Genomic DNA, 14,667 nt, shown 5'->3' with positions numbered 1-14,667 from the left:
CCATCAGAGTATTAATATTTCCTACATTATTATTATTATTAACATGCTCTGATGCTAAGGAGTTCTACTCCCCCTCCCCATCTGAAAAGAAATCTCTTCTAAGCCATGCCCAGGCTCCTTGCTGTCTCCTTCTTGCTCACACAGCAAATACCGCTTCAGTTTCCAAACAGCCCTTAACTCTCTCACACACTGACAGGACGCTAGCCAGATGAATACCAATGGATGCAACGAGAACACAAAAGACACATTCAATAGGTTGTCGGCAGCTACATCTATCTGAAATACGCGCCTTAACAAATGTCCATCTCATAAAGAAAGACAAAACATATTGCAAAACTTACCGGCCATTATCTCGACCAACTCCCCAAACTCGGATGCTAACGATGGGCTGAGAATGAAGAATACTACGGTCCATGGGGTCAACCAAATTTAGCATATCGTTCTCCAGGATAAGATACATATCTTTTCCCTAAGTAAAAAAAGAAAAGAAGAGGGGGGAGAGAGAGACAGAGAGACAGAGAGACAGAGAGAGACAGAGAGAGAGAGAGAGAGAGAGAGAGAGAGAGAGAGGGAGGAAAGAATTAAAAAAACATACTCAGCACAAATCTTTTTCACCTTGCAACACTTATTTCAGAAAAAAGAAGGCGGACATAAGAAAAATATAACCATGGGTTCAGTGGTGGTATTCAACCGGTTCTGCTTGGTTCTGGAGAGCTGGTAGCGGCAATGAGCAGTGGAGACCGAACCGGTTCTCTTCGCTGCTCTGTGGTTGACCCACCCGCCCGCCCAGGCTCCCATACTCACTTTTATGGCCAGAATTCAAAGCGCAGCTGCTTTGCGCGGTGCAGAATAGCGTCACGCGGCAGCTGCTGCAGCGACCACCATCGTGCAGGCTTGCAGGAGGCGAATTAGAACGCCTCTGCGCCTGCGCAAAGTGCATGTTTGGCGCATGTGTGCATGCGTGCAAAGCACGGCCACCAAGCCACGCCCACCGAACCGGTGGCAACTTTATTTGAATACCACCACTGCATGGGTTCTTGATGCTCCACAAGCTTGGTGGTTTTCTTGCATACGTTTCATGACTCAACTAGGGAACATTATCAGTGCTAGAAGGGAGTAGGGTTTGCTGCAGGTATGGAGAGAGCAGCATCTAGTACTGATGATGCTACACCTAGATGGACGGGGAATTCTGACACTCGAAGTCCACAAATTGCTATGGTCTTTAGATCCTGATCTAAATAAAAAGACCACAAATTTATGTGGAGTTCAGATCCTAGAATTCCCAGCCATAGCCACAGTAGCTGGGGAATTCTGGGAGTTGAAGGTGACCCATTTGGAAGCTGAAGGAAACATTCCCACTGAAGCTTTCCTAGGACTGTGACGGCCTCTGGTGAAGTTCCCATCACCTTCACTGATGACAAAAGCTAGAGAAGAAGTTCCTTTCAGGGCAGCCTTCCGTATTTCCATCCAAAATACAAATAGTATCAATAAAGCTTTATAAAAAATAAATAGAGACTGATATAAAGTAATTTATGAGAATATAAAGAAGAAAATTTGGTAATAGATAAGATGGAAAATATATTTGTGTACAAATGATAAATGTAATATTGGAAAGGGGATTTAACAGGAGATAATATAAATTAAGGTGAAATTTTGAATGGTCAATAACATGGTATGAGTAGATTAAGCTGCAAATATGTCGAACATAAGAATATATGATCAAGGAAAATAGAGATTGATTAAAAATAAAGAGACTGATATAAAGTAATTTATGAGAATATAAAGAAAATTTGGTAATAGATAAGATGGAAAATATATTTGTGAAAAAATGATAAATGTAATATTGGAAAGTGGATTTAACAGGAGATAATATAAATTAAGGTGAAATTTTGAATGATCAATGAAATGGTATGAATAGATTAAACTGTAAACATGTTGAACATAAGAATATATGATCAAGGTAAAGAAGAAAACTTGGTAATAGATAATGATGTGATGTTAGAAAGCTGTGTTTGTGACTATGGATATGACTGATTTAAAATGTAAAACACCTGGAACCACACTGGTCTCTCAAAGATGTATTTAAATAATTAAAAAATACAAAAACTTTTGTGTCCGTCCCCCCCTCCCCCAAAAAAAAAAAAAAAAAAAAAGAGATCATTTCACAGAGAAGGCTGGCCTGGCCTTCAAAGAAGCCGGAAAACCACATGGCCAAACAGACCGAAGGAAGGCTTACAGATAAAACGATAAAACATTTCTTACCTCTCCCCAAATGCCAACGGTATCTCTTATGTCGTTTTTGCAGTATGAGAGTTGCCGTATGCAATTGTTTACCGCAATGCTGCTTTTTCCGGGAGCCAAATCTTCCTCCCCCATCTCGACCCATCCCAAGGAACGAACGGCGAAGCACTGTGAAGAGATCAGGAATGACGTTTCAGACCGTGGTGGAACTTGAAATAGTTTTACAACCAGTTCTGCGGGCGCGGGAGGACCATTCTAAAATGGGGGAATTTTAAGCATGAACACTTACCCTTACCATCAGCGCTGGTGAGTAAAACAGCTGAGGCACGGCAACCTGCTCTGCCGCACCTATCAGCTGAGCTACAAACAAAGGAAATATAGGACAGGAAAGGGTGGGGCAGGGGTGCGGGGCCAACTGCTGACCGGCGCTACCGGATCGCTAGAACCGGTGCAAACCGGCAGCATACTATTACTGGTTTTAGATTTTTTATTTTTATTGAGAACAAACTTTAAAAATATCGAACGTGGTGGACTTTAACATACATTTCAGTCTTTACATTTTACATTAGAAAAGATCAAAAGAAACTATAAGCATTTATATACATACATACATACATACATACATACATACATACATACATACATACCGTGTTTCTCACATAATAAGGCCGGGCCTTATTTTTTTTTGAGCCCCGAAAAAACGGCTAGGCCGTCTTTTCGGGGGTGACTAATTCCCCCTTGCATCCTCGCCAACAGCCGCTCCTAACGGGCGATCATGGCGAAGCACAGAGAGCTCCCTACTCCCACCTTTGCTGCAGACACCTTTGGCACCCGCCGCTGTTGCTTTCCCTTCTGCTCATTACGCCGCCACGTTTGGAGCTGCCGCTTCCGTGTTTGGAGTGCCGCCGCCATTTGGAGCTCCAAACGCGGAAGTGGCAGCTGCAAACATGACGGCGGACGATCTTTTTATTTTGGTCCGCGCGAAGTTCAGAGCGAGCAAGAGAGGGAGACTGCGATGCCTCCATCCGAGATGGCAACCTCACTAGTGGATCACAACGTGGCTGGAAGCCAGAATCGGCGGGATACGATGGCGATCTTTTTGGAGCGAGAGGAAAGGGAGAGAAGAGTTGCGGGCGTAATTTGCAGGAGGAAGTGGGTGTACCCCACGGCAGGGAACCCAAGGAAGAAGGGCTGGTAGGCAACGGAGGCGTCCTGTAGCTCCGGAAGCAGCCTAGAGACACGCCCGGGAAGAGGTGCTCTCCCGAGGCTCTCGCTGGAGATTTCCTCCTCACACCCCCGTCCGAAGTTGCAGGCGCTCGGGTGCCGCGACGGCGGGCGCGAAGGCGGCCCGAGGAGGCAAGCGGAGGAGGCAAAGTGGAAGCCGAAGCCGGCGCTTGGAAGGCGAGCCTGCTTTGGACGGCGCGCAAGCTGCAGCGGGCGTTCACTCTCCCAGCCGGCGGGCCCAATCAGCGGCCGGCAGCGGCAGCTCGAGGAAAGGCTACCGGAAAGGCGAGGAGCGAAAAAGAGGTGGGGGAGGGAGGGAGGGAGTCGGGGGATGAAGGGAGAAGAAATCACTAAAGACTCGGGATTAAAGGAGCCGCTTTTGTTCGACGGCGCACTAATAGCGGCAGCCAATAAACGCCTCACGCCCCCTCGTTTGGGGGCGGAGTAGGGGAAAACGCCGGGCGGCGAGTGGGGGGAGGAGGGAGACGAAAGGGCTGGATTCTAATACTCTCCTTTCTTGCGGAGGGGAGAGAGAGAGAGAGAGTCATTCTATCAATGGGGGCAGCGCAGGAGTCAAGGGCAAAGGCGCACCGCGTTTCCTTGGTGCTCGTCTTCCCTCTCCCCGGATCCAGCCGGGCTGGAAGAGGGGCGGGGCGGGGGAAGCGGGAGACCGACAACGGGAAGCACGCGGGCGTCGAAAGTGAGAGCAAACCAAGAGGAGCGAGCAGCGCCCCTCGTTCTCCTTCTTTCTCCCTCCCCCTTAACCCCCTCTCTCTCCCGAAGCCACCTAAGTTCGGGCCGGACGGAACCTGGCGAACGTTAATAGGCCGGGCAGGGCTGGGTCTGGGTGGGAAGCAAACACGGCGACACTTCCTTCGGAGAGCTCTGACAAACGGGAGAGAAGGGGGTCGGTATTTCCCTCCCCCTCCCGCTTCTTCCGAAGAATTTGCTACAACGGAGGGCAAAGGAGGGAACCCACTAAAGAAATCCAGTCCCGCTCAAAGGGACGCCGCCTCCACACAGCGGCAGTGCTCCAAACACGGCTGGCTGCTTTCTGGCTCTTTAGCAACCGGCCGTGTTTGGAGCACTGCCGCTGTTTGGAGCTCAAACGGCGGCGAAGCTCCAAATGCGGAAGCTCCAAACATGATGGTGGGCGATCTTTTTATTTTGGTCCGCCGCGAAGTTCAGAGCGAGCATGAGAGGGAGACTGCGATGCCTTGCTAAAGAGCCAGAAAGCAGCAAGGGCGCCAGGTGGAAAGGACAGGGTCGCGATCACACGGAGATGCCCAAAGCGCGGAGCGCACATAACTAAAGGCGGCGCACGCAGTTGGCTTGGGGACTACAAGGCAGCATCTGCGCCTCTTCCCGGCGCGTCTCTAGGCTGCTTCCGGAGCTACGGGACGCTCTCCGTTGCCTACCAGCCCTTCTTCCTTGGGCTCCCTGCCGTGGGGTACACCCACTTCCTCCTGCAAATTACGCCTCGCAACTCTTCTCTCCCTTTCCTCTCGCTCCAAAAGATCGCCATCGTATCCCGCCGATTCGGGCTTCCAGCCACGTTGTGATCCACTAGTGAGGTTGCCATCTCGGATAGAGGCATCGCAGTCTCCCTCTCTTGCTCGCTCTGAACTTCGCGCGGACCAAAATAAAAAGATCGCCCGCCGTCATGTTTGGAGCTGCCACTTCCGCGTTGGAGCTCCAAATGGCGACGGCACTCCAAACACGGAAGCGGCAGCTCCAAACGTGGCGGCGTAATGGGCAGAAGGGAAAGCAACAGCGGCGGGTGCCAAAGGTGTCTGCAGCAAAGGTGTTTGGTGGGAGTAGGGAGCTCTCTGTGCTTCGCCATGATCGCCCGTTAGGAGCGGCTGGTGGCGAGGAATTCCGGCCCGCCGGGCGCTCCTAACGGCAAGTCTCCCGCCCTTCCCCTTGTTTTGCATATTTTAAAAGGGCCTAAATTTGGGGGAGGGGCTTAATTTGATTTTATGCCCAAAAAACATGCTGGGCCTTCCTATTGGTGGAGGCCGTATTGTTGGAGAAACACGGTACATACATACATACATACACACACACACACACACACATATATATACACGTACATGTATACATTTAGGCTTTATACCCATGATGGCGAACCTATGGCACACGTGCTATTTGTGCCGGCACGTGAGCTGCAGGTAAGCTTACCTCACTGCAGATGCGTGCGCCTCCCAGCTGATTTTCAGCCAGTTTGAGGCCTTTTTCGACCTCCCAAAGGCTTAAGGAAGGCTTTGCAGGCCGAAAACTAGCCCATTTTGTCACTTCCTGTTTTTCCAAAAATACCGGAAGTGATGAAACGGGCCTAGTTTTCAGCCTGCAAAGCCTGCAGAAGCCTTCCTCAAGCCTCTGGGAGGCTGAAAAAGGCCTCAAACTGGCCGAAAATCAGCTGTGAGGTGCAATGCAGGTAAGGGGCAGCGGGGATGGGTGGGTTTTTTGCAATATTTGATAGCTGCTGGTAAATAATTATAATGTTTGTGAAGCTATGATGTTGGACCAGGAACTAGAAAACCCAAGTTTAATATTATTACAGTTTCCTTGGAATACTTTGGGAAAACGTTCTGTCTTGATTGAACCTCGCCGTTACTAAAGAAAAAAATTGGGAAGAGAATGTCGCCAGGTGTTTTGTTGTTTGTAATGTGTTTAGTTTTGTAGTTTTTATAAAAAACGGTTTTTATACTATTTTTACCTTTGATTTCTTTTAGAACCACCTGGAATTGGCTACATGATGGAGGGGAGACCTCTAAAAAAAGCTTTAAATAAAATAAATAAAAATATGGTCCATACGCAAGGATTTTAACTTGACAAAATATATGATTTTTTTTAAAGTATTAAATAAAAATCCTCCCCACCTTGAAGAGCTAAATTTATTACCAGGGGCATATGGCTTACTTTGCAAATGTAACTGAAGGAAGAAAAAAAAGTAAACGATCATATTATTAGTAACTATTGTTTGTTTCTCAGCTTTAATTGGGGAATTTATGCCTCGAAGCTGCCAATATTACAGATATACTGGCGTAGCTTAAAGCTGGAAGGCGTGTGGGAAGATTTAAAAAAAAATACTTTGAAAGAAATAAAATGTTTCAGGAGTCCAATCTCCTTAGAACAGACATCTTCAACTTGGCAACTGTTAAGACTTGTGGACTCCCAGAATTCCCCAGGCAGCATGGGGAATTCTGGGAGTTGAAGTCCACAAGTCTTAAAAGTTGACAGACAAAAGTTGACCTGCATACCTGTACCCGTGAAAATCTACGAAAACAAATGTATGTATGTATGTATGTATGTATGTATGAATGAATGTACCGTTTCTCCAACAATATGGCCTCCCCCAATAGGAAGTCCCAGCATGTTTTATAGGCATGAAATGAAATTAAGCCCCTCCCCCCAAATTAAGGCCTATATTAAAACATGCAAAATGGGGGGGAAATGGCAGGGGGGCTTGCTGTTAGGAAGTACTTTTGTTGCACACCCGGATATGGTGCTGCCTGCGTTGACCCTGATACAAAGTGCCCCACCAACGCCGAGGTCAACATCCAAGCCGTCGCCGCCTGCCTGCCTGAAGATGCAAGGGGGGGGAATTAAGTCACCCCCAAAAAGACGGCCTAGCCGTTTTTTCGGGGCTCAAAAAAAAAAAGACCCGGCCTTATTATATGAGAAACACGGTATGTATGTATGTATGTATGTATGTATGTATGTATGTATGTATCTATCTATCTATCTATCTATCTATCTATCTATCTATCTATCCATCCATCCCTATCTCTATCTCTATCTCTATCTCATCTCTATCTCTATCTCTATCTCTATCTCTATCTCTATCTCTATCTCTATCTCTATCTCTATCTCTATCTCTATCTATCTATCTACTGGTAATATGTTGAATAATAAATATAAATAAATATCGGTACAATGATACTGGATATTAATCAGTGGTTAAAAGCATTGCGTTTCTGGGGCACGATTAATGCAAGATTAATGTTTATTTTTAAAGGCACAGAAATGTTAATTCTTATTAGCATTTTCTTTAACATTGCTGCCATCTTGTGACTCTCTCCCTGAACTGCAGCCAATGAGCAACTCCAAAATCATTTTAATTTGAGAGCATCTAGAAGCTTTGAGATATTATGTAGCTGTAAATGCCATCAAATAAATAAATAAATAAACAAATAAATACATACATACATACATACATACACACACATACATACATACGTACACAAACAGATGCCATTAAATGCCATTAACCTATACCATTTCAGACAAGTGACTGTTTGGTCTCTTCATAAAAACCACCACAAACTATGCACAACTTCTGAAGGCAACTTCTATTTCACTGGTTAATTGTCCTCACTGTTAGGAAGTTTCTCCTTAATTCCAGGTTACTTCTCTCCTTGATGAGTTTCCAACCATTATTTCTTGTCCTGCTTTCTGGCGCTTTGGAAAATAAATTTGAGCTTCTCTTTTTTGGGGGCAGCCCCTCAAATACTGGAAGACTGCTATTATGTCATTCCTAGTTCTTCTTTTCCTTAGACTAAGGTAAAGGTAAAGGTTCGCCTCATACCTCCGCGCTAGTCATTTCCGGCTCTAGGGGGCGGTGCTCATCTCCGTTTCAAAGCCGAAGAGCCAGCGCTGTCCGAAGACTCTCTGTGGTCCTGTGGCCAGCATGACTGAACGGCAAAGGCGCATGGAACACTGTTACCTTCCCACCAAAGGGGTCCTTATTTTTCTACTTGCATTTTTAACGTGCTTTCGAACGGCTAGATTGGCAGAAGCTGGGACAAGGAATGGGAGCTCACTCCATTATGCGGCGCTAGGGATTCAAACCGCCGAACTGCCAACCTTTCTGATCGACAAGCTCGGCATCTGAGCCACTGAGCCACTGCGTCCCTGTTTCTTAGACTAGCCAGACCCAAATCCTGTAGCCATTCTTCATATCTTCTTTCAGTCTCCATAGATGGGCAACTCTTGTGCTGTTCGCGGCAGCACTACTGAAAGGGGAAATGCGCCCCATACTTGTAGACAATGCTTGCCACACGATGCTTTGTTAAGTGGACAGCTTGCAAGAAATTGCAGATCTGCTCCAAACCGGGTTGCTTTTACCATTTCATGCCCCGATCACTAAAAAATTTACACTGGTGTAAAATAATACTGAGACTTAACTGTGGCACCCTACGTCAGGGTACAGAGCTAGTCCTCAATGTACAGCGGTTCATTCAGTGACCGTACAAAAGTTACAACGGCACTGAAAAATGTGTCTTACAACTGGATTTCGCAGTTATGACCATGGCAGCATCCTCACGGTTACACGATCAAAATTCAGGTGCTTGGCAACGGATTCATACTTATGATGGATTGCAGTGTCCCGTGGCAAAGTCAATGAGGAAGGCAGCTTCACTGGTCAACTGTGCTACTAATGTGTTGTGGTCTGCCGGCAATCTGCGGAGACGGCAGCAGAGTCGGACAGTGGGGAAGAAAGGGGACCAGACCGGGAGTCTGGGGAGGACTCAGGTTCTGCGTCCAATGCAGAGATGGGGCCAGGGCCATCTGGGAGTTATGTGCTGACTCCAGAGCCTCCAGAATCTGACAGGAGTAAGGCAGAGGAACAGGGGAACTGTCATGCCCCTGTCAGAATCTGATTCAGAGGGGGAGGCCGAGCAATTGACAGGGAGCGGGAGTGTGGCTCCATTGGCTGTGAAAGAAACTGGGGAAGGGCAAAGTCCGGCTGGGCAGAGTAGGGGAGAGGTAGAGCAAGGGAAAGGGAATTCTGAGAAAGACCCAGGCCCACCCCCTCTTCATCCTAGGGCACACAGGGAGGAACGGAGAAGGGAGCAACATGAGTTGCGTGGCTTACGGGGGAGGAAAGCGTCCTGATTCCCTTAATTAGCTGCAGCTGGGAACACAGTGTTTAAAAAGGGAAGCTGCGCACAGCAAATTGTTGGGAGCAAATTGTGAATTATCTGGTATCGTCGAGGCTTATCTGGGTTCCTGGCGTCTTCTCACCTGTGTGTGTTTTGCTGGGCTTTCAAGTCTGCAATTCCTTCTCCTGCCCTGTCCAGTTAATTACTGTAGCATGGTTTGTGTGCATTTTTATTTATAGTTTGTATGTACTTTGTTTTTGGACTGAATTTCCTCCACTTAAAGACTGTTCTTGGGAGTTTTTTCTCCAGCTGAAGGTAACCTGGACATTGGGGGAAAAGTTGGAGGTATTAAAGGGACATTTCTTGCTTATTTGACTGTGTTGCCTTTGTGCCACACCCCGGGTCATCACAGGGAGCCTGTTCCCAGTGCGCATGTGTAGAGAGCTGCCAGAAGGCAAGAACAATTAAGACAAAAGGGGCGGGGAGACTCGGGAGTAAGGCTTGGAGGTGATTGCCCCTCCCATAAGACATAAAGGAGGAGAAAAGGACAGGAACCTTTGCAGGAAGCAACGTTGTTTGCTGTGTGGACTTTGTACTTCAGTTGATTTTTTTTATAGTTCATTTGGCACTTTAGTTGTTGGCAGCAATTCAAAGGAGATAAAGGTGGGTGCTTATCTCGAGGGACTGTTTGGGACTCATTACGGGCTGGGAATGAACATAATTCCCAGCGTTGAAATAAAACAAGAATTGTTTGGACTAAGCGTGTGCTTAATTACGGTCTCAGGAAGTCTTGGTCAGAACATAACAACCGCAGTGATTCATTTAACAAACCGGGGCAAGAAAGGTCGTATAACCAGGGCAAAAATTCATGAAACGCCTGTCTCACTTAGCGACTGAAAGCTTGGGTTCAATCACGGTCGTAAGTGGAGGACCACTTGTATTTTGCTCACTGACCTTTGCCTCCGGATCGCTGTTGATGCTGCAGGAATCATCTTCGTCGCACTGCGGAACATTTCTGTTGAAGAGGAGAACCTTCTGTCAGACCAAGGTTCAAATATACACCGACAAGTCAAAAGAAACTCCAAACTATTACACCAAGGAGGGGGAAAATGTTTTAAATCTGACACTGGCGATTCCAAAACACTGGGCAGACTTCACAGGATGGGCTAGAAAGGTGCTGGTGCTACATTTTGGTACCTTTAAATGTGACTCTGTACATTATAGGCAGCCCACCACAGCACAACTGAAATAGAACTGCGCATTGATACAGTGCCACAAGAACACAATAAAATAATAATAATTAAGGACCGATAACAGCAGTCAGGAAATTGAAGGCAGGACACGATTCAAAATGATTCAACCTTTGTACCAGGGACCGGCAGAAATCAAGGACCGGGGGGGGGGAGGGGGGGGGGGGGGGAGGGGGGGGGGGGGGGGGGGGAGGGGGGGGGGGGGGGGGGGGGGGGGGGGCCCTTCTCGGGCTTTGTCCAGCTAACTGAGCAAGGTAAAAACAACAACGCACAACTGACAACCAAACGAAAATGAAACATTAATAAAAGAGAAACCTTCACCGCCAGCAAAAAAGAAAAAAATTCCTTTTGGTTTTCTTCCCAACATTTCTTTGTGGAATTAACAGTTCTTAGGGTAAAATGGCAGCCAATAAGTTTGATGATAGATATATAGGATAGATAGAGATAGATGACAATAGAGATAGATAGAAAGGATAGATAGATAGATGATAGGTAGAGATAGGTAGACAAATAGATATGGATGATATATATGGAAGACAGATAGATAAATGATAGATAAATGACAGTAGAGATAGATAAATATAAGGATAGATAGATAGACAGACAGACAGACAGACAGACAGGTAGGTAGGTAGGAAGGTAGGTTAGTTAGTTAGTTAGTTAGTTAGTTAGATAAGATAGATAGATAGATAGATAGATAGATAGATAGATAGATAGATAGATAGATAATCGCCATCAAATTCAGGTAGTCCTCAACTAACAAGTGTAATGGAGCCCATCCATTACAGTCTTTTTGACAAAAAAACTGGACCAACCTGATTTTACAATCTGTTTTTGCTATGGTTATTAAGCGAATCACACCCAGGTTGTTAAGTGAATCATTAAGCAAATCAGGCTCTCCTCCCCCCCCCGTTGACTTTGCTTGTTGGAAGGCCAGGTGAGAAGGTCACAAGTGGCAATCACGTTACCCCAGGACACTGCAACTGTCATGATTACATGCCCAACTCTTGATCACGTGACCATGGGGACACAGCAACGGTTATAAGAGTGAGGACCGGTTGCAGGTCCTTTTTTTTCCCATCATAACTTTGAATGGTTACTAAAGACACAGTTGTAAGTTGAGGATTACCTGTACAGGTCAAGGAATGGAAGAAGAAGATGAAGGAGGAAGAGGAGGAGGGGAGGAGGAGGAGGAAGAGAAAGAAGAAGAAGAGGAAGAAGAAGAGGAAGAAGAGGAGAGGAGGAGGAGGAGGGGGGAGGGAGGGGGAGGAGGAAGGAGGAGGAGAGGAGGAGGAGAAGAAGAGGAAGAGGAGGAGGGGGAGGAGAAGGAGGAGAAGAGGAAGAGAAGAAGGAGGAGGAAAGGAGGAGGAGGAGAGAAGGAGGAGGAAGGGAGGAGGAGGAAAAGCCTCCATGTCTGGGGTTGGAGTCAAAAGAGGAATTAGCCTGGAATCATTATATTCCCATAAGTTTTCTAAGCCCAAGCCCCATTGAATTTCTGTTGACTTCTATCTAGTGCCGATTGGCTCGAGCACTTAAATAATCTCAACGGGAATCTCACCGCCTCATACACCGAAATTCCCTCTTTCTCACCTGAGCTTCAGGGAAGCATATCGCAAGGTCGCTCCTTCAAACTCTTTTAAACTGGGGTCGGGATTCACGGTGGCCGCATGTAGGTCCTGCGGAACGACGAAAGGCAGTTGCGTTAAGCCCACTGAAGAGAGCACCCCTCCCTCCTAAAGAGAGAGGGTGGTGGTGGAAAACAATCACAATAGCAGCAACGATGCTCGGCAGACACACAAGCATGCATGTTCACAGCACAATGGTTAAGGGCAAGCACGTGGGGAATGACAAAACAAGCACATCTGGGCTGTGTGAAAAGACCAAGCGTGGGAAGCTCGTGTTTTTTTTTGGGAGGATGGGGGGTTGGGGAGAAAGCTCACATTAATTTGGCCGATTTTGTTATTGCGAGTGATATTTGTGGGGGGAGAGCAGCCGTACAGCTACAGCCATGCAAAATATGGATCATTTAAAAAAAAAAAAAAAAAAAGAATAAAAATAAATAAAATCTGAAACGAGTGTCAACAGCTCTTCTGAAATCTGACCAGATACTTGCCTTCCAAATGTCACTATTAATCTTTCCCCCATTCAGCACCGCAAAATCACTCCAGGGCTGTTTCTAGATATATATATATATATGTGTGTGCGTGCATATATGTATATATTCATACGGGAAAAAGCGTATTGATTTAAAAAAAAAAATAAGAATAAAAATAAACAAGAAGGGCATGGAAAGGGAGGGAGGGAGGGAGGGAAGAAAACACAGAACACCTCTGTTAGCACCGATATTTAAAGGCTGGGTTAGGGAACATAACAACACCTTAACATTTCACGGAAATATAATTTTACGGCAAAGCGGAGCTGGCTCAAAGCACTGAGGCGCAAACCTTCAGAAAAGCTTAAAGCTTTTTAGATTTACAGATGAACAGAGTCAGAAAGGACCCTGTAGGTCATCTAGTCCAACCACCCCTCACTCAAGCAGGAGATTTGCTTGGAAGGAGCTTGCCCTGAAGGGGTTTATCCTCATAAATAGTCACATCAATTCTGATCATCAGCAAGCTGATCTGGTTTTTAAGAAAAAGAGCAGTGGAAGATTTGTTTTTCCTTTTTCAGGTTCCGGCGTTTTCCAGATTGGTTCTGCTTTTGTTTCTCAATCATGCAAAGACCAAACAACCAACACAGAATGCAATTTTTCCCACTCCCCGTGGCTGTGGTTACTACTAGGCCAAAAAATTGGCCAGTACTGCTATCAAACATCAAGCAAACACATTTTTGAAGAGATGTTAACGAAAGCCGGTTGCCTAGCTTAGAAGTCCTCTGAGCCAGCCCCGATACAATGAGATTTGGAAGTAAGGGGGAAAACAAAATAGGTTGCCAAACATTATTTTGCAGACTCCTTGGAAATCAGTGAACACATACGGAGGTGCCTTTATACAGGTTTTCTTTTCCTGTCAATCACTGCCCATGCATAGAACATAACTGAACGTTGTTTCCTTTTTTAAGCCATGATGGTTTTTTTTAAAAAAGCAGTGCTTTAGGATAAATTTTTGGTCTTATTCACCAATTCAGCCTTCATCACCATGGATAGGAAAGAAAAAAAAATCTGACAGCAAAAAGGAGGCTGGGAGCGACACGCGCAAGTGAGGTTAATCAGTGGATGACATCCCCTGGAAATAAGACCTGGCGCCTTTTTGGTGGAAAAAAATATAAGACAAGGTCTTATTTTGGAGGAAACACGGTAGGCATTAACGTAGTCTCAAAGATTTTTCTCAAGAGGCAGTCCTGCCAAAAAAAGAATAATCCTTGATTTACCAAAGATTGTTTAAGGAAGGGGTGTCAAACTCAAGGCCCGCGGGTCAGATACGGCTCACGATGTGGTCAGATCCGGCCCAGAGGGTTGTCCTGGTCTACTCAATATGAGGAGGAACAATTAGGCCAGCAGTTTGGGGAGTGGCGTCAAGCTGGCCACACTGACTCAGCAGCACACCCACCCAGTTGGCCATGCCCCTCCGGGTCCCTGAGGTCAATCACAGCCCTGATGCGGCCCTCAATGAAATTGAGTTGGACACCCCTTTTGTAAATCAAGGATTATCTGTATTTGGCAGGAAAGTCATTGAGACTATGTTAATGGCTACTGTGTTCCCCCGAAAATAAGACCCTGTCTTATATTATTTTTGCCACCAAAAAAGGCACCAGGTCTTATTTTCGGGGGAATGTAATCCACTGACTAACCTCACTTGTGCGCGCCGCTCCCAGCCTCTTTTTCACTGTCAGAGGCCTTCAGGAACTTCTGCTTTTGTGGCTGGCAAGGCTTTCCTGAAGGCCTCTGCAGCCAATAACAGAGCTCTGGATCGATCCTGGGCTTTGTTATCAATCTACAGAGGCCTTCAGGAAAACCTTGCCAGCCTTGCTGACTGCAGAAGAAATGGGCCACAAATGCAGATATTGGGGTTAGCAAGGCCTGGCTACAACTGTCCAAAGGTAAGTAGTAGGGAATCTCCACCACC

At 46.3% G+C, this 14,667-nt stretch overlaps 1 protein-coding gene across 14 annotated transcripts in view; it reads right to left on the bottom strand.

Moving 5' to 3' along the window:
• APBB2 (amyloid beta precursor protein binding family B member 2) overlaps positions 1 to 14,667 on the bottom strand; it is a 95,672-nt gene that overhangs the window by 39,296 nt on the left and 41,709 nt on the right. For 8 of the 14 annotated variants that reach the window (XM_087965784.1, XM_026675348.2, XM_087965785.1 and 5 more), the window contains exons 5-8: positions 12,194 to 12,279; positions 10,308 to 10,368; positions 2,263 to 2,409; positions 342 to 469 (exon numbers count right to left, since the gene is read on the bottom strand). In XM_087965784.1, coding sequence (XP_087821910.1) covers positions 342 to 469; positions 2,263 to 2,409; positions 10,308 to 10,368; positions 12,194 to 12,279 — 422 coding nt within the window. Of the gene's footprint in view, positions 1 to 341; positions 470 to 2,262; positions 2,410 to 10,307; positions 10,369 to 12,193; positions 12,280 to 12,716; positions 12,780 to 14,667 lie in introns of all 14 variants that reach the window. The other 6 variants (XM_087965778.1, XM_087965781.1, XM_026675346.2 and 3 more) reach the window with 1 other exon arrangement.

The sequence above is a fragment of the Notechis scutatus genome, chromosome 4 (assembly GCF_049901735.1).
Source record: "Notechis scutatus isolate UNSWTSFEM ecotype Mainland chromosome 4, rNotScu1.2, whole genome shotgun sequence".
Lineage (NCBI taxonomy): Eukaryota > Metazoa > Chordata > Lepidosauria > Squamata > Elapidae > Notechis > Notechis scutatus.
This window is presented reverse-complemented; position numbering and strand designations above follow the sequence as displayed.